Source organism: Macrobrachium nipponense, chromosome 25 (assembly GCF_015104395.2).
Source record: "Macrobrachium nipponense isolate FS-2020 chromosome 25, ASM1510439v2, whole genome shotgun sequence".
Lineage (NCBI taxonomy): Eukaryota > Metazoa > Arthropoda > Malacostraca > Decapoda > Palaemonidae > Macrobrachium > Macrobrachium nipponense.
Genome location: NC_087214.1, coordinates 34059832 through 34074511, shown reverse-complemented (window position 1 = coordinate 34074511; position 14680 = coordinate 34059832). Strand labels below are relative to the sequence as shown.

The window sequence follows — 14680 nt, the reverse complement described above, 5'->3', positions numbered from 1 at the left end:
AATGTGCACACTGTGGATCTCTCTTTTCTTCTGCACTTTTTGGCATTCACGGATATTATGTGTCTATTTGTGTAGATAGATAAATGCACGTGAAGCACGAATGCATTTAAATTCAGGACAGCTTCGTTAGTTGGGACAAACACGCACGACAGACAAGATGAATTGTTGTAATATCTGAAGGCGTTTGGCAGTTCGTCAGGCGCATCCATTGCATATCGGAAAATCTTTTTCTATTTCTTTTTTTTTCTGTCGAGTATATATTGCCACAACACATAATTTTTTTCAATCTTTTCAAACCATAGAGAACTGTTAGTATATACTGTCCTTAACGAAACAAAATTACTCAAATGCTTTAATATAGGTGAGGCATTGGGTCTAGCGGATATATATATATATATATATATATATATATATATATATATATATATATATATATATATATATATATATATATTGTAAGAGTGTTAAGAATTGTGTGAGTATTGGCTTATGATTTGGCGCCAAAGGGGATAGATAGATAGAGAGTATATATATATATATATATATATATATATATATATATATATATACATTTATATATATATATATATATATATATATATATATATATATAATATATATATAATATCAGCTGACAAGTTCTCAAAAATTACGGTCGCAATTAAGAATTTCAAACAATGACGCCCAACTGCCACTACACATTTATTGACAATCAACAGACCTTCGATGGATTTCAACATGAAATCTAAATTCTCGTGATAAATGCACAGTCATAGAACTTGCTCCATTAAATTTAATCTTTTTTAGATAAATAAACTTCATTTTGGGGCGATTTAATCGTCGAAAAAGAGGAGCCGTTGCAGAGACTCGACCTCCTCCTTCCTACATCACCTTGAGGGAGGATCGTCAACTTTTGTTTTGTTTTGACGTTTCCCCAAAGGTGTCTAAAGGTCCCCGTCGTTTGGAATATTACTATATTTATCTCCCGTCGAAGTGAAATTCCTCCGGGTGAATATATATTAAGTTATATTGAAAGAATACGTCCTGTGGAATAAAATAGGACGTTAAATTACGGGAGGAGAGGAGCCTTGTCTGCCATTATTCCTTACGACTATTAGTAATCACGTCAGAGGTAATTAGTACTAGGTATAGCTTCCTATAGCCTAGATTCTATCTTACAATTTTTGGGAGCGCTTACAGTTCAGTTGACCACGGGTTTTTCGTCTGCTATGGAATCGGCGGAGCAATACAAACAAGATGGCGGACGCTTTGTTTTGGCGCCCGGTTTAAAAACCCCGAAACCTATAAAAACGATAATGGGGGACCCTTTTGGGAACCGGGGTTTTTGGGTGGGGGAGTACATGCGAGTAAATGAAAACGGTAAGGGGGAAGCCATTGGGAACCGGGTTTTTGGGTTTTTGGGTGGGGGGAAACCAGATGACGACAATGAACACGAAAAACAACAAAACCCTAGCAACGACGAAACCCTTGCCAGTAAACTGTAGGAGCTCACGTACCAACAAAAATGTAGGAGGTCCCGTCCCCCGTTGTGTTAGGCTAACAAACGACGGCAATGAACACTAAAAACCACGAAACCCAAGCAAAAAAAAACAGTGGCCAACTAAACTGTATGAGCTCCCGTTCCAACTAAACTGTAGGAGCTCCTGTTCCAACTAAACTGTAGGAGCTCCGGTGATCGTAACCAAACGAACCAACCTAACCAAACTTAGGCCGCATGCCCTTACCTGGCCGGGGGGCTTCGCCCCCCTGGACCCCCCAGTATAGTATATTAAGTGATTGCTACCTAACCAAAGGAACCAACCTAACCATAGTTAGTCTCCACGTCCTTACCTGGCCGGGGGCTTCGCCCCCCTGGACCCCCAGTATAGTATATTAACAGTGATTGCTACCTAACCAAAGGAACCGACCTACCAAACTAAGTCTGCATGTCCTTACCTGGCCGGGGGTTTTTCTTTTCGCCCCCCTGGACCCCCTGTGTAGTAAGTTAACAATTATAAATATCTAACCAATATAACTTGTCCATAAATATGGCTGGCACCCATATATCCTTACTGATAACTAAACAAAATGAATATTTCCGAGAATACATTGGACTGCGTTCGAACACGTGGACTTCTAGCGAACGTGAATGTTCGGATGTGTTGAGCGTGCCTGACTTCAGCAAAGCGGAAATAACAATGGCGTGCTTAATTTTGGCAAAATAATTAGAATAACGTGCATTTACATTGATAACCTTACCTTGGAGATGTTGCTAGTCGTCCAGAAATATAGAACTTAATAAGAGAAATCCGAGTCGTTCAAATCTTCTGGGTAGAGGATTTTTTTTTCTTTCTTGGCGGGACGGTTGTTTTCCGAGATGACTGAACAAGGGGAATTTGTTTTCATTAAATAACTAACTAGGGATCGTTCGTCTTGACACAAAATGTATATGTCTTCCAGCGTGACGGGAACGGCGGCAGCGAACGCCACGTGTGCGGAACACGACAAATTCTCGGCAGAAGAAGACATGGTAGTTATGACGAAGCACTGAACTGGCTGAGAAGCAGGAACAGACTGAAGGGTCGAGGAAGGTCGGGCATGGTCCGTTCCAGGTACTAGTCATCCTAGCGGATAACTAGTACCTGGAAAATATGTATCGAAGAATGTAAAAAAATGTAGGTCATACAGATGAGTTGGGCAAGGAAAGAAATATCGAATAATGGGGAAAAAAATGTATCTCCTACAGATTATGTTGGCACGGGTAAAACTATCGTGGGCAAGAGTCAAAATATCGAATAATGAAAAAAAAAATGGAACTCCTGCAAATTAGTTGGGCAAGCATGGGAAAAAAATAGAATAACGAAGGGAAAAAAATGGAGCTCTTACAGTTCAGTTGGGCATGGGTGAAAATATAGAATACTGTAAATTAAATTGGAGGTCCTAAAGATTAGTTGGGCAAGATTAAAAATATCGAAGAGAATCGGCTTTCATGTTGATGCATGTTCGGGTTCGGTCCTGTGGGTTGGGTTCGGGTTTGGTCGGCTGGGGTCGGGTTTGGTAGGCTGCGGGTCATCTGCGAGAACTACTTACCTTGGCGGAGGGATTATGGACCGGGCAAAATGGTGTTACACGGTCCCGGTCAACTGAACTGTAATAGTAAAATATAAATTACTTTTTCGGGCAGGTGAAAGTGAAGACTACTGGAGATGGGCACCATTCATGAGTCCCATGTCTCAAGGTGTTGCTCCCACGACCTATGGCTTGTGACTGGTGCCCATCTCCGGTGTCAGGACGTTTTTAAAGTACTTTTTCTGAAGGTGGGTCCGAACACGGTAAAGTGGCCGCAGCTAGTCCACTCAGTTGTTTACCCTAGTGGTCTTCAGTTTTACCTTAGGGTAAAATACCAAATGGCCACCTGGCCTCTACCGTAACACGACCACCTTTCCAAAAAAGTAATTGAACACATCTTGTAACCCAGGAGCTCCGGCGCTTGGCTGTGCCAAAACTCTTCTAATCTAATCTGTAACCCAGGATAGACATGAGTCAAAAGCTAGCAACACGTCGAAACCTCTACTTTCCTCTTGACGTCAGTTTTTGCTCCCAAGTCACAAATCAAGGTCATCGTTTCTGATTTTCAGGAAGGCGGTCGCGCTATGGTAGAGACCAGGTGGCCATACGGTATTTTACCCTAATTACAGTCGACTGCCAAAGAATAACGTTAAATTTTCAATTAGGAACCAAAATGCCCCAGTTTGGTACTAAAGGTTTGAAGTTGTGCTCTTAAGTCTCCTTAATTTGCTTAATAAGAGAATCATACAGAATCATACTTAGCTAAAATGTGTTGGTAATGTGCTGCTACGGAGATCATTGGAGCGGCTGCGGTACTCAATTGAAAATTTGAATCTTGTATTATTTCTACTGGTCATTATTTTTATGCATTTATTACCATGATATTGGTATGACCTACTTGTTTTTGTATTTTTGTATTTCCCCATCCCCTGTATAACTGGCAATGATGGCAGAACCCCAGTGGGAAACAGAGTTTTTGTTTTGGGTCGGGGTTGAGGGGGGGGCGACCAAAACTGTGTGCATTGCAGCTGTCAGAGTGGGAGGGAATGCATAGACTAGATCATAGTATGAAATAACTCATGCATATCATTAGTATATAATACATAATCACCACAAAATTGATAAAGCATTGATAAATTTGTATACTGATTTGTTATTTTATTTTTAAATTTTTTTTAATAAGTGATCTTTTCTTTTTGTATTTCAATTTATCTTCTGTTACACTTTCTTTTATGCTAGAAATGACCACTCTACTATATCTAATAATTTTTCATGTCATCCACTGCCTCCAGGTTAAAAGAGATAGTTGTGAGTACTGTAATATTTCCGTCAGTAGTGTACATAACCTTTTTCATCATATTGCCATTTATTTATCGTCATGATATTAATTCATAGGAAGATGAGTGGTGGGAAGCAAAGACCGAGCATCTTGGATAAGTCTCTCAGTCGAGGGAAATCCGAAGTTAGCCTTACAGCCTATGCCCTGCTCTTCTCAGAGATGGTGCAGTACTCCCAGAATCGTGTCAAAACGGTTAATGAGCTGCATAACAAGTAAGTGCGATTTTTTAATTCTTTCCACTGTTCATTTTGCACTTTCAATCGTGTACTTTTCATTACAATACCAGGTGTCTTAGGCGTAGCCATTCCTGATGCTCCTAAAAGACCGCTAAGCATCAAAGTCAGATTGAAATACCTTGCTTGAGTTGGTTTAAAATGCATTGCTGACTTTCTAATTGTTCTTTTATAACTTTGTGTTTCTCAATCTTGTCATAATTTCTGAACTTCCAGTAATTTATGGATATGTACATAATGAATTATTTCCTGGTTGAGGAAAGCTGAAAAAGATGAGAAAAGACAAGTTAATGTACAAGGCAGAAATGGATGGTGACAATATTTTTGAAGATATTCTATGAGGAAAATGGAAGCTGTGAGCACAAGAGAGATCCTGATTGAGAATATAACATATGAAGAGGCTAAAAGGATCCTCTGGAAGATGAAAAATGGAAATGCATGAGGATTATCCAGAATAACAGGCAATTTCTTGAAAGCAGCAGTAGTTCTGGACATTGATGAGCTTTCTAGAATATATATGAAAACCTGGCAATGGAATAGTAGATAGAACCATAAGAAAGGGAAAAGAGTCTTAAAGTAAAAGATACAAAGGTAAAATTACACTGCAGGTTCCCTGTAGGGGATAGTGTCATCAGTGCACCTCATACGGCGCATTGTAGGCATTACTTCATTACTTAACGTTCTTTGCAGCATCCCTTTTCTCCCTAGCTGCAACCCCTTTCATTCCTATTATTGCACTACACCTCTTCCTATTTTCTCTTTCTTCTATCTTACTTTCCACCCTCAGCTAACAATCTTTTCATAATGCAACTCTGCGGTCTTCATTCTGTAATCCCTTTGGAACCTCTTTATGCTCTATTTCCCTTACAGCGCAGGATAACCTCATGGGTCCCAGTGCTTGGCCAAAATTCTATGCTATTCCATTCCATTCCATACATTATAGGGTGGAAATTATTGAGGAATATTGCTGCAGTAAAAGTACCACACAAGGAAGAGATCGTCACATTACATATTTATGGATCTTGGAAAGGCACCTGAAAGTGTACCATCCACCACATAGTGCTACACTAAACACTGTACCATCTACCACATAGCACTAGACATGTAATTAATTATTAATGAGGTTCAGTAGCATAAGGTTTCCTAAATGCTATATTCATTTTGTGAGCAAACCCTGCATGCGGGGCCAAATCTTACCACCAAAGTCAGAATTGTTCACATTCTTGCATTTGGACCCGAAACTTTGTAGTGCTGAGCATATACAAAAAGTATGGAGTACTATTCAATGAATTAAGAGAGAATTGTGGTTATTGCAATTTCATTTCAAGAAATGCTCACTGCCTTTTCTTTAAAGGTTATCAGAACTGGGCCAGAATGTTGGCGTGCGGATGGTAGAGTTGTTGTTCGTCAGGGAGAGGAACTACAAGCGCGAGATTAAGCTCCTCAACATCTTACTCTTCGTCAAGGGAACACTGTGGAAGGTTAGTACTGCAGTGTTTGTATTTATGTATGAAACAAAGAGGGGTTAAATGTTTCCATTGAAGTGTAATATCTAAGAATCCATTTCCTGTGAATGCTACTTTTCAGTAACTGGCAACAGATGGTTGATACTCTGAAGTCACAGAGTGGAAAAGTTGAAGTATGAAATAGATTGCCCTGCCTTACGTACCCGACAGAATCTTTTGCGCTTTATCAATTTCCTCTTGAATCAGCTTAACAAAATTGGGGTAGTCTTGTCTGTTACAGTAATTGGTTAGAATTGTGCTTAACATTACACCCACACACCATTTTAATAATCGACACACTGTACTCCTAAGGAACAGGGTAGCACCTTTTATTTTATGGTCAAAATGGATTGGTTTGTAATAAGTATGGTTTAAAAATAAATAGGATTAAAATCTATAGCTAAGATGAATAGTAGATCATAGCTGGAACCTATGAAGAGTGAAGGTACATTGTCCTGTACACAGTCGTAGACTGGACCTGGAATATGAAATTTCTGCCAATGGCCAAGGGTTGGGACTTATGAGGCCAGTCAGTGCTGAAACAATTGTTAGGAAAGGTTAGAAAGATGGAAGAAAGAGCAAATGACATGAACAGTACACTGTCTTAAAGAAGAAAAAAAATTCTGTAAGACATAATCATTCCTATTCTTCTCAGCATAAATTATACCAATCAAAGAATGATTTATTCACAATCATTCAATATGACTAGTAAACTTTTACTGTATTGTCTTTCCTCCCCAGTCGCTGTTTGGAAAAGAAGCGGATAAACTAGATCGTGCAACGGATGACGAGAGAATATATTACCTCATCGAGAAGGAGCCTCTGGTGAACCGATTCATCTCAGTGCCTCGAGACAAGAGTTCCATCAATTGTGCTGCTTTCATTGCAGGCATAATAGAAGCTGTGCTGAATTCCACAGGCTTTGTAAGTGGAAATCCAAAGTTTCCTATGCTGATATTAAATACCAGTAATCTTTTACAGTTTAATCAAAATGTTATGTTGTATTCTAAGGTATGATATATTAGAAGACTGTAAAATAATAGTCTACCTTCTTTTGCAGCCAGCCAAAGTGACGGCACTGTGGCACAAAGGAACGACCTTTATGATCAAGTTTGATGAAAATGTTCTCACCAGAGATAAGCAGCTGGAAGGCCGATAGTATCGAGATGTGAAGAAATAGGTGGTAGAGGCTTTTATAATATATGTACTGCAATAAGACTACCGTAATGTATTATAACTTGAAGTTCTTTACTTTATCTCCTTGCAATTCATGCAACGTTCGATTTGAAGAGCCGGTTGACGTCACAAAATGGAATGACTTATGAAACTGACATCGTGTCAAGTGACGAAGTGCTTTTCTTGTTTATGGATAATGAAAGAATTAGTGATACTGGAGGTATGAACCTTGTTTCCTTGTATGTACACTTACCTTGTCGGATGTTGTTAACCCAATTTCGATTGAGTAAAAGCAGTGAAAATTGTTTTTATAATTGATATATTATTTCATTCAGTAATTGTCACTGAGGTTTAGGCGTGTACACTGCAGTCGTGTCTTACTCGTATTTTTGTGCTTACTATTTTGTTCTTACAGAATCCTCACAGAGTGAAAGCATTTAAATTGATTTTTCCAAGCACTCTGTACCTTCAAAGCACTTAGCTTTATATATGACTTGTCACCTTGGTTTACTGGTTGTAATTTATAATGTAAAATAATTTAATCCTAAATCTGACCAAAGTGATGAAGTTTTCATACGACGCAGAGTTTTACAAGGCAGAACTCAACAGCGAAGTAAAACTTCATTATGATCCCCCACCATTAACCACGTATGTACTCCCGTTTTCATTTCAAGGATAATTACGTCAACCTTTTCATAAAATCCTATAAAGGCTTAACATTCGTTTTATGATGTGGAATGGGGTAAGACTGAGTCAATGGAGGTGCATTATGAAGAATCGCACATGGGCATATATTGTTTGCAGTTGCGACCTTCACATTCCTGCAAATTCATGCATTGCACCCAGATTAATTTGAAATCTTCAGGAAATAATGAAAATTGATCTTAGTATGACATTTAATAAAATATATGATCATACTTCGATTTACTAACCTATGTATACAAGCAGGTTATGTCAAAAGTGATTATTGTATAAGGCTATTTGATATTATAAAATAATTTACATCCATAATTCTCCCACACAGAATGATACAAAATGGCCATTCCATTCCTTTTGTTAGTTGACCCTCAATGTCTGTGAGTGAGTTTTTGTAGACTTTACTTCCTCACAACAATAACAATATTGAATCTGGAAACTATTTTTCCTGAATGAAAAGAGGCATCCATGGAAGATAGAGGCTAAGAAGCCAAAGTGAAGATTGCTGCTGCAAGTGCATTGAAAAGTTTGGGAATATTCCAATTCTTTATTATTATTATTACTATTATTCCAACTCTATTATTATCATTATTATTATTAGTAGTATTTGGAATTCTGCATTTACTGTAGACTCTTTTCTTCACTGTGTTTTATCATGATTTAGCAAAAAAAAATAGAGGAAAATTTCTTGTATGAAGTATGCCAACCCGAAGTGTGATTTACTGTTATTTATTCATTTTTCCTTTGTTACATATCTATATTTGTTTTCCTTGGAAATATATGTAACATTGCAATGTAAACCATATGAATGGGTTTCATCTTCTGAATACAATAAAGTATACTTCTCAATAATAATAAAGTATAATGCACAGCATACAAAGAGAAAGAAGTGTGAAGGCTACCAGGCCCAAATCTTCCATGGAATGCCTTTACATATTTTAATGTCAAAAACATTTTTGGCAAGTAACCCATAGTAGTATTAATTCAGTATACATGTAACAAATGATATTAACCCACTCTAAGTCTATCAGTAATTTATCTGATGTTGGTGCAATGCCCATACGTACATGCATTAGAAAATACAGAATTTTCATTTTGTATTTTATGAATCATACTGTCTAAATTTAGGAAGACATCAGTTACAACCACCAACATAATTGCTCTGCTCACAAAGGTCCTACTTTAGTGACTAGAAATGAGTTCACAAATCAGTGCACATACAACTGTGCTTAAAATATTAGGCAGTAACAAACCACAAACAGTTACCTGAAATGAAATCAGTATATCATATGAGAAATACCAACACAATCCTATATGTACTGAAAATTGCAAACCTGAATCCCTGAATTTATCAAATTTGGAAGACAAATAGTTGTGCACTAATTTATCTTCTTGCTTCATTCTCAACTAGTTCAGTAACACAGACTATGAATATAAAAATAGCATTTTCATCTTCATTAAAATCCATCACTATTGTCCTCTGAAGCTGAAAGAGGAGAAACTCTACCACTGCCTTTGACGCTGCCCGTCCACGCCGATAAGTTGTTCACTCTCGACTCAGAGTGGGCCGACTTGGGCCGCGCGGAAGACGGTCGTCTCTGAACTTTTCTTCCAGAGAGGGATTTACAACCTTGTTTTGTGTACAAAGATTGATCTTGGAGATCCTCTCTTGTTTTAGACAAGGGACTTCCTTTCTTAATCCCAAGAGCCTTTTCTGTCGAATCCTCCTTCGAGAGAAGTGTGAGACTATCGTCGTCACTGGCCGAATCATTCAGGAAAGAATCTGTAGACTCTGTGTCTGAAGTGTCGAGACCTTCTCCAGTCATGCTCCCGAAGATTCTCCGACCTGTAAAGCAGAAGAAGATTTTAATCATTGCAAATAAAAACTTGAGACAAAATACAGACAGTCCCGGTTAACGGCTATCCAGTTTTACGGCGCTTGTCTACTATTAACTAGATTTTCTGCGCCGATCTCTGGTTAGCAGCTCCGATTTCTAGTTAATAGTAGAGCTGCCGTTAAGCAGGTTTTAGAGTGGCATCAGCCAGGAATGGAACCTCCACTGTTAACTGGGGACTGCCTGTATTTTTAATAAATGAGAAGGCATCAAACTCACAAGGTACCCAAGACCCCAAACCTAAAAGGATTAAAAATATTCACTACTAACTTTTTGTCTGCAGTTGTTCCTTGGCATCCTCTGAATTTCTAAGATCAGCTGCTGCAGCCTCTTTACCCATCTGCATGGCCACATCCTGCAAAAACACATTTCTTTTGTGGAGATCTAAAACACTATCAAATTTTGGCAGCTGAACAGTAAACTAAGTTCAGTAAAATTTACAAAACATGTAAAGGGCTATGCAAAAAAAAAAAAAAAATTATGAATTGTAAATTGGGACAAATTGTACAGAAATAATAAATCCATAGCTTGCAGGTTTTCACAATCGAGCAATCTCTTCAAAGGCAAACCTACCAAATAAAACTTTGATGAGATCTTGAAGTTCAGATTAAAAACAAAAGGATTTATTGTCCAACACTTACAAGGTTGCGTAGCTGTTGGTCTTCCAGTACCTGAAGCTGATGCTCTAAATATGCCAAAGTCTTGTGCTTTGTAACATATTCCTCCCAGGCTTTGCGGAGTTCTGCCTCTTCATCTTCAAATTCAGTCTGCCAAGCTGGTCTGGAGAATAGATGGCTAGGTTAATGGTTAATTAATAAAAATGTTCCACGAGTAGGGAGAGTACGGACTTACAATGGGAACAGTACAGTTGGAGGCTCTTATAAAAAAAAAAAAGAGGAGGTATTGGTAGAATGATGTGGTATCAAGAGGCTGGAAAGATGATTTGAAATGGAATATAAAATTAAGGTCATTCATTCAGTGCTGAAAGGGAAATTGAGAGTAGAAAGGTCGGAAAGGTGTAACAGGCGGAAAACCTCTGTTGCACCATGAAACATTTCTTAGGAAAGGTTGAAGATGCAAGAGAGACAATACTCATAAAGCAGTGGTACTGTAAAAGGAATGAAGGTGGGTGCAGCTAGGGACCAAGGGGACACTGCAACAAACTTCAAGTAATGCCTACATTGCTGCACTTGAGTGAAGAGGAGGTTGGGATGGTTTGAATACGTAATGAAATGATATCAGAAACAGTTGGTTAGAAAAGCAGTAAATATGGAAGTTGCAGGACCAAGAGCTGTGGGAAGGAAGATCCACAACATCTTGGAGAAAGGAATCCGCTAAAGATCTACACCTGATGAGCATTCAGGCACAAAGGACACATCGCTGAAACGAAAACGGAGACTAGAAAGGCTTTAAAGGTGTAGCAGGAGGAAAACTCGCAGTTGCACTAAGGGATCAGTGTTAGGAGAGGGTGGATAGCATGATGGGAGCGAGAGAATATGAACAGAGGTACAGTAAAAGTGGGGCAGCTAGGGGCCGAAGGGACGCTGCAAAGAGCCTTAAGTAATGCCTACAGTGCACCGCATGAGGTGTAGAGAGAAGAGTGGAGACAACTCACTCTTTTATATAAACCCTTAAAGAAAAAAAAGTGATAAAAACATTTATGAAGACTATGCTTGTCTGAATTACTTGGAAGAGAAAGTAATTACAAAAGCAACTACGGACATATCACTTGAATGAAATACTAATCATCATCTGACAGTAAAATGTAAAATAAAAAAAAATAAAATGAAAGAAATACAGTGCGTACACCTGATATGATCACCCAAATCTAAACAAACTAACAGAAAGATAAAAAGCAAAACAAATAAACTAAAACAGAACAGTTAAATAACTACAAACCAAAAAGAAGTACTTTTACAGAAATGTTTAACAATGTAAAAAATAATCGTACAGGGTAATAATGACGATCATTTTATGGCACACATTTTGTTCCTTCCCATTACAATCATCCCAGTCAAATGCCATTATAAATAACATCTGTTGTTCAAATTTAAAGTTGGCAGTGCTGTCTGATCTCTTGTCAGAACCATTTTCATGATCAAGTTGCTATTATGGAAGTTTGTGATTAATTTGCAAGTTTATGAAAAGAATGTTTATTACAAGCCAGTCAGTATAATCTTTTTAATTCCAAAAAATCATGAATTTTACATTTTTCATGACAACATACTCACTTGATTCTGTTCAAGGCCTCCAGCCTTCGATGATTCCTGACCAATGACTCTCTCTTCTTCTCAAGTTTTTCTTCCACCTGTAGTAGAGGATAGTGTTGTATTCCAATGAATTCTAATAAAATTAAAAATATTGGTTGCTCCGTGCTACTGAAACAGTTGATGCCCTGTTGCCGGACGGGAGTTTTAGATAATTTAACAAAGTACACTCAAGTTTGTGTACGAATACCAAAAGCTACAGGAAGCCAAAGGTAATTATCTGAAATTTCAGATATACTACACTAGTAGGTTGCTTGACTCATTTTATAAACCTAAGGAATTAGCTATTTTGGTTTTTAAACATACAAAGTATTATGCAAATACTATCAAAGATAATGCAGAATTATATTTTGGATACTACAGCAATTAGTAGTAGTTAATTACTGACTGACAGATTGCTGTTAGGCGATGACATTTCTCTTAGTTAAGAAAGTAAATTAGGTTCTTTTGTTCAATACTTATTCCTAGTTGTATTTGCTATTTTCAGATACTAATGTTTATCTGTACAGTACCCTGAACTGTCTGTTGCTCAAATGAACATGCAGTTATATATCCGTACCTCAGCCTTTTGTTTCTCCAGCTGCTGTGTCGTTTCCTTGAGTTCTGCAACAGTGGCAGAGAGGGCATGAAGGGCCGACACCAATGTGGCTTCAAGCCGATCAATGTCTAAGGCCTGGTTCAGGGTAACTTCTCGTTTAATCTGGGGGGGAGAATGTGCATACTCAAAGACAAATAAAATTTATGTGTAGAGTACAGTATGAAATAAGCTTCAAAGAATTGTCCTCAAACAGGTGGGTTATGCCGTAGTTTTCCATGTAACATGCTACGTGCTACAGAAGTATTTCGGCATTGTGCACAGGTACTAGATGTGATGATTTGATGTATGTAGTATATGTATAGCCTTAGTGAGCTCTAATTTGCCAACGTAGCATGCTGTGTGCCAAAGAGGTATTCCAGTACAGTACTGTGCACATGTACCGAGTACGTACAGGCAGTCCCTGGTTATCGGCAGACTCGGTTAGTGGCGATCCGGTTTTATGGGGCTTGTCTAGCGCCATAAAATCGGAGATTTATGGCACCATAATGGGCCACATTTCGGTTATCTGCACCATAACGCACCAATAATAGTTATGGCGCCATAAAATGCCCAACAGAGGCACCATTAACCGAAACTCGGCCCGATAGGCGTCATAAATAGCTGAGTTTCGGTTAATAGCGGTTTTAGCTCATCAGCACCCAGCCGAGAATAGAACCCCCGCCAATAACCGAGGACTGCTTGTATGGAATGGGTTGAAGTGTTACCATACTGTTTACAGTCTCAGCTTGAAGTCCTTGCACATTTACATATCTTATATAAATAAGGTAACTAAAACTGAATCCACTTTAAGTTAAAATGCAAAAATTGTAACGGATAATATTCATACAAAAATGTTAAATTTGAAAAGTTACCACTTCAATTTAAAGGATGGTTGGATGAAATATGTTTATCAGTAAACATTTTTAAAACTATGCCCTGTAAAAATCAGTCAACATCAAGCAAGGATTAGTTCTACAAAATGTTCTGCTTCTTAATGAAATAAAAGGGGAAAATGTGAAATAAAATAGGATACCATTCCTAGTGTCAAATAGTGAAACCAGATGTTAACAAAAATAAATTTGCATTTAGAGAAATAATGAAAGCAATTACAGTACTATTTCCATTCATGTGTAGGTACTTATGCACTGCATATCAAAAATACTCCATCGCTTTCCTGGAAATATGTCGAGTAAGTGATGCCAACTTATTTATAGATACTCCAGATAATCAAACTGTATAAATACAAGTTCTAAGAAAAACCACACATCCTCATATATTTCAAAACAATCACTCAGTCAAAGGTGATCCCAAGTGAGTTTTCTAATTGCACGGCACTCTGTTACAATTACACGGTTATCGGGGCGATGAATGCAAGTTCATTTACTGTACAAATTAAACAACTATCTTGTGTATGTGAGTTTCAACCACATGCAATGATGCTTTAAGCAAGTTGCATATCCACTTCTAGTCAAATGCGCAACGCAGTATTATTTTTACCTTTGGACCTACTCTTCTGAAAAAAAAAATGAAAGAAATAGGCATCAGTGTTACACAGTGAACAATAAGACAGCATGCATCCATCTGGGATACATATATCTAAAGTATGAAGCATCAACAGCAGTTATAGTGTCAATTTTCACATTTAATTTTCCAACTTTGCAAGGATTAAAGTTTGATATTTATGAGTCTGTTAAATAAATTTTAAACCAATGGCAGGTGTCCAGTCAAATTACAATTACGGTACAGACTGCAACACAAAATTTGTTAGTCGCCTCAAATAACCAGTTTTCCTTCCTACTCCTGACATGGAATCCACAAGTTCTAGTGAAGTCATAATATTTTTGTTTAAAACTCCTGCCTCTCAGTCACACAATGAATGATAAAAACTAAAGAATCCACTTTTACTTTCTTGAATAGAGGACC

At 37.9% G+C, this 14680-nt stretch overlaps 2 protein-coding genes across 8 annotated transcripts in view; one reads left to right on the top strand and one right to left on the bottom strand.

Moving 5' to 3' along the window:
* Window positions 1-8237, top strand: part of LOC135199338 (trafficking protein particle complex subunit 5-like) — a 44077-nt gene extending 35840 nt beyond the window's left edge. For 2 of the 5 annotated variants that reach the window (XM_064227279.1, XM_064227280.1), the window contains exons 2-5: window positions 4465-4620; window positions 5996-6122; window positions 6888-7070; window positions 7207-8237. In XM_064227279.1, coding sequence (XP_064083349.1) covers window positions 4469-4620; window positions 5996-6122; window positions 6888-7070; window positions 7207-7305 — 561 coding nt within the window. In that variant the 5' untranslated portion in view covers window positions 4465-4468 and the 3' untranslated portion in view covers window positions 7306-8237. Of the gene's footprint in view, window positions 1-881; window positions 1133-3579; window positions 3679-4464; window positions 4621-5995; window positions 6123-6887; window positions 7071-7206 lie in introns of those variants that run through there. The other 3 variants (XM_064227282.1, XM_064227281.1, XM_064227283.1) reach the window with 3 other exon arrangements.
* LOC135199337 (clusterin-associated protein 1-like) overlaps window positions 8207-14680 on the bottom strand; it is a 76657-nt gene continuing 70183 nt past the window's right edge. For 2 of the 3 annotated variants that reach the window (XM_064227276.1, XM_064227275.1), the window contains exons 6-10: window positions 12740-12880; window positions 12145-12221; window positions 10555-10693; window positions 10184-10268; window positions 8207-9864 (exon numbers count right to left, since the gene is read on the bottom strand). In XM_064227276.1, coding sequence (XP_064083346.1) covers window positions 9476-9864; window positions 10184-10268; window positions 10555-10693; window positions 12145-12221; window positions 12740-12880 — 831 coding nt within the window. In that variant the 3' untranslated portion in view covers window positions 8207-9475. The remainder of the gene's footprint in view (window positions 9865-10183; window positions 10269-10554; window positions 10694-12144; window positions 12222-12739; window positions 12881-14680) is intronic. The other variant, XM_064227277.1, reaches the window with a different exon arrangement.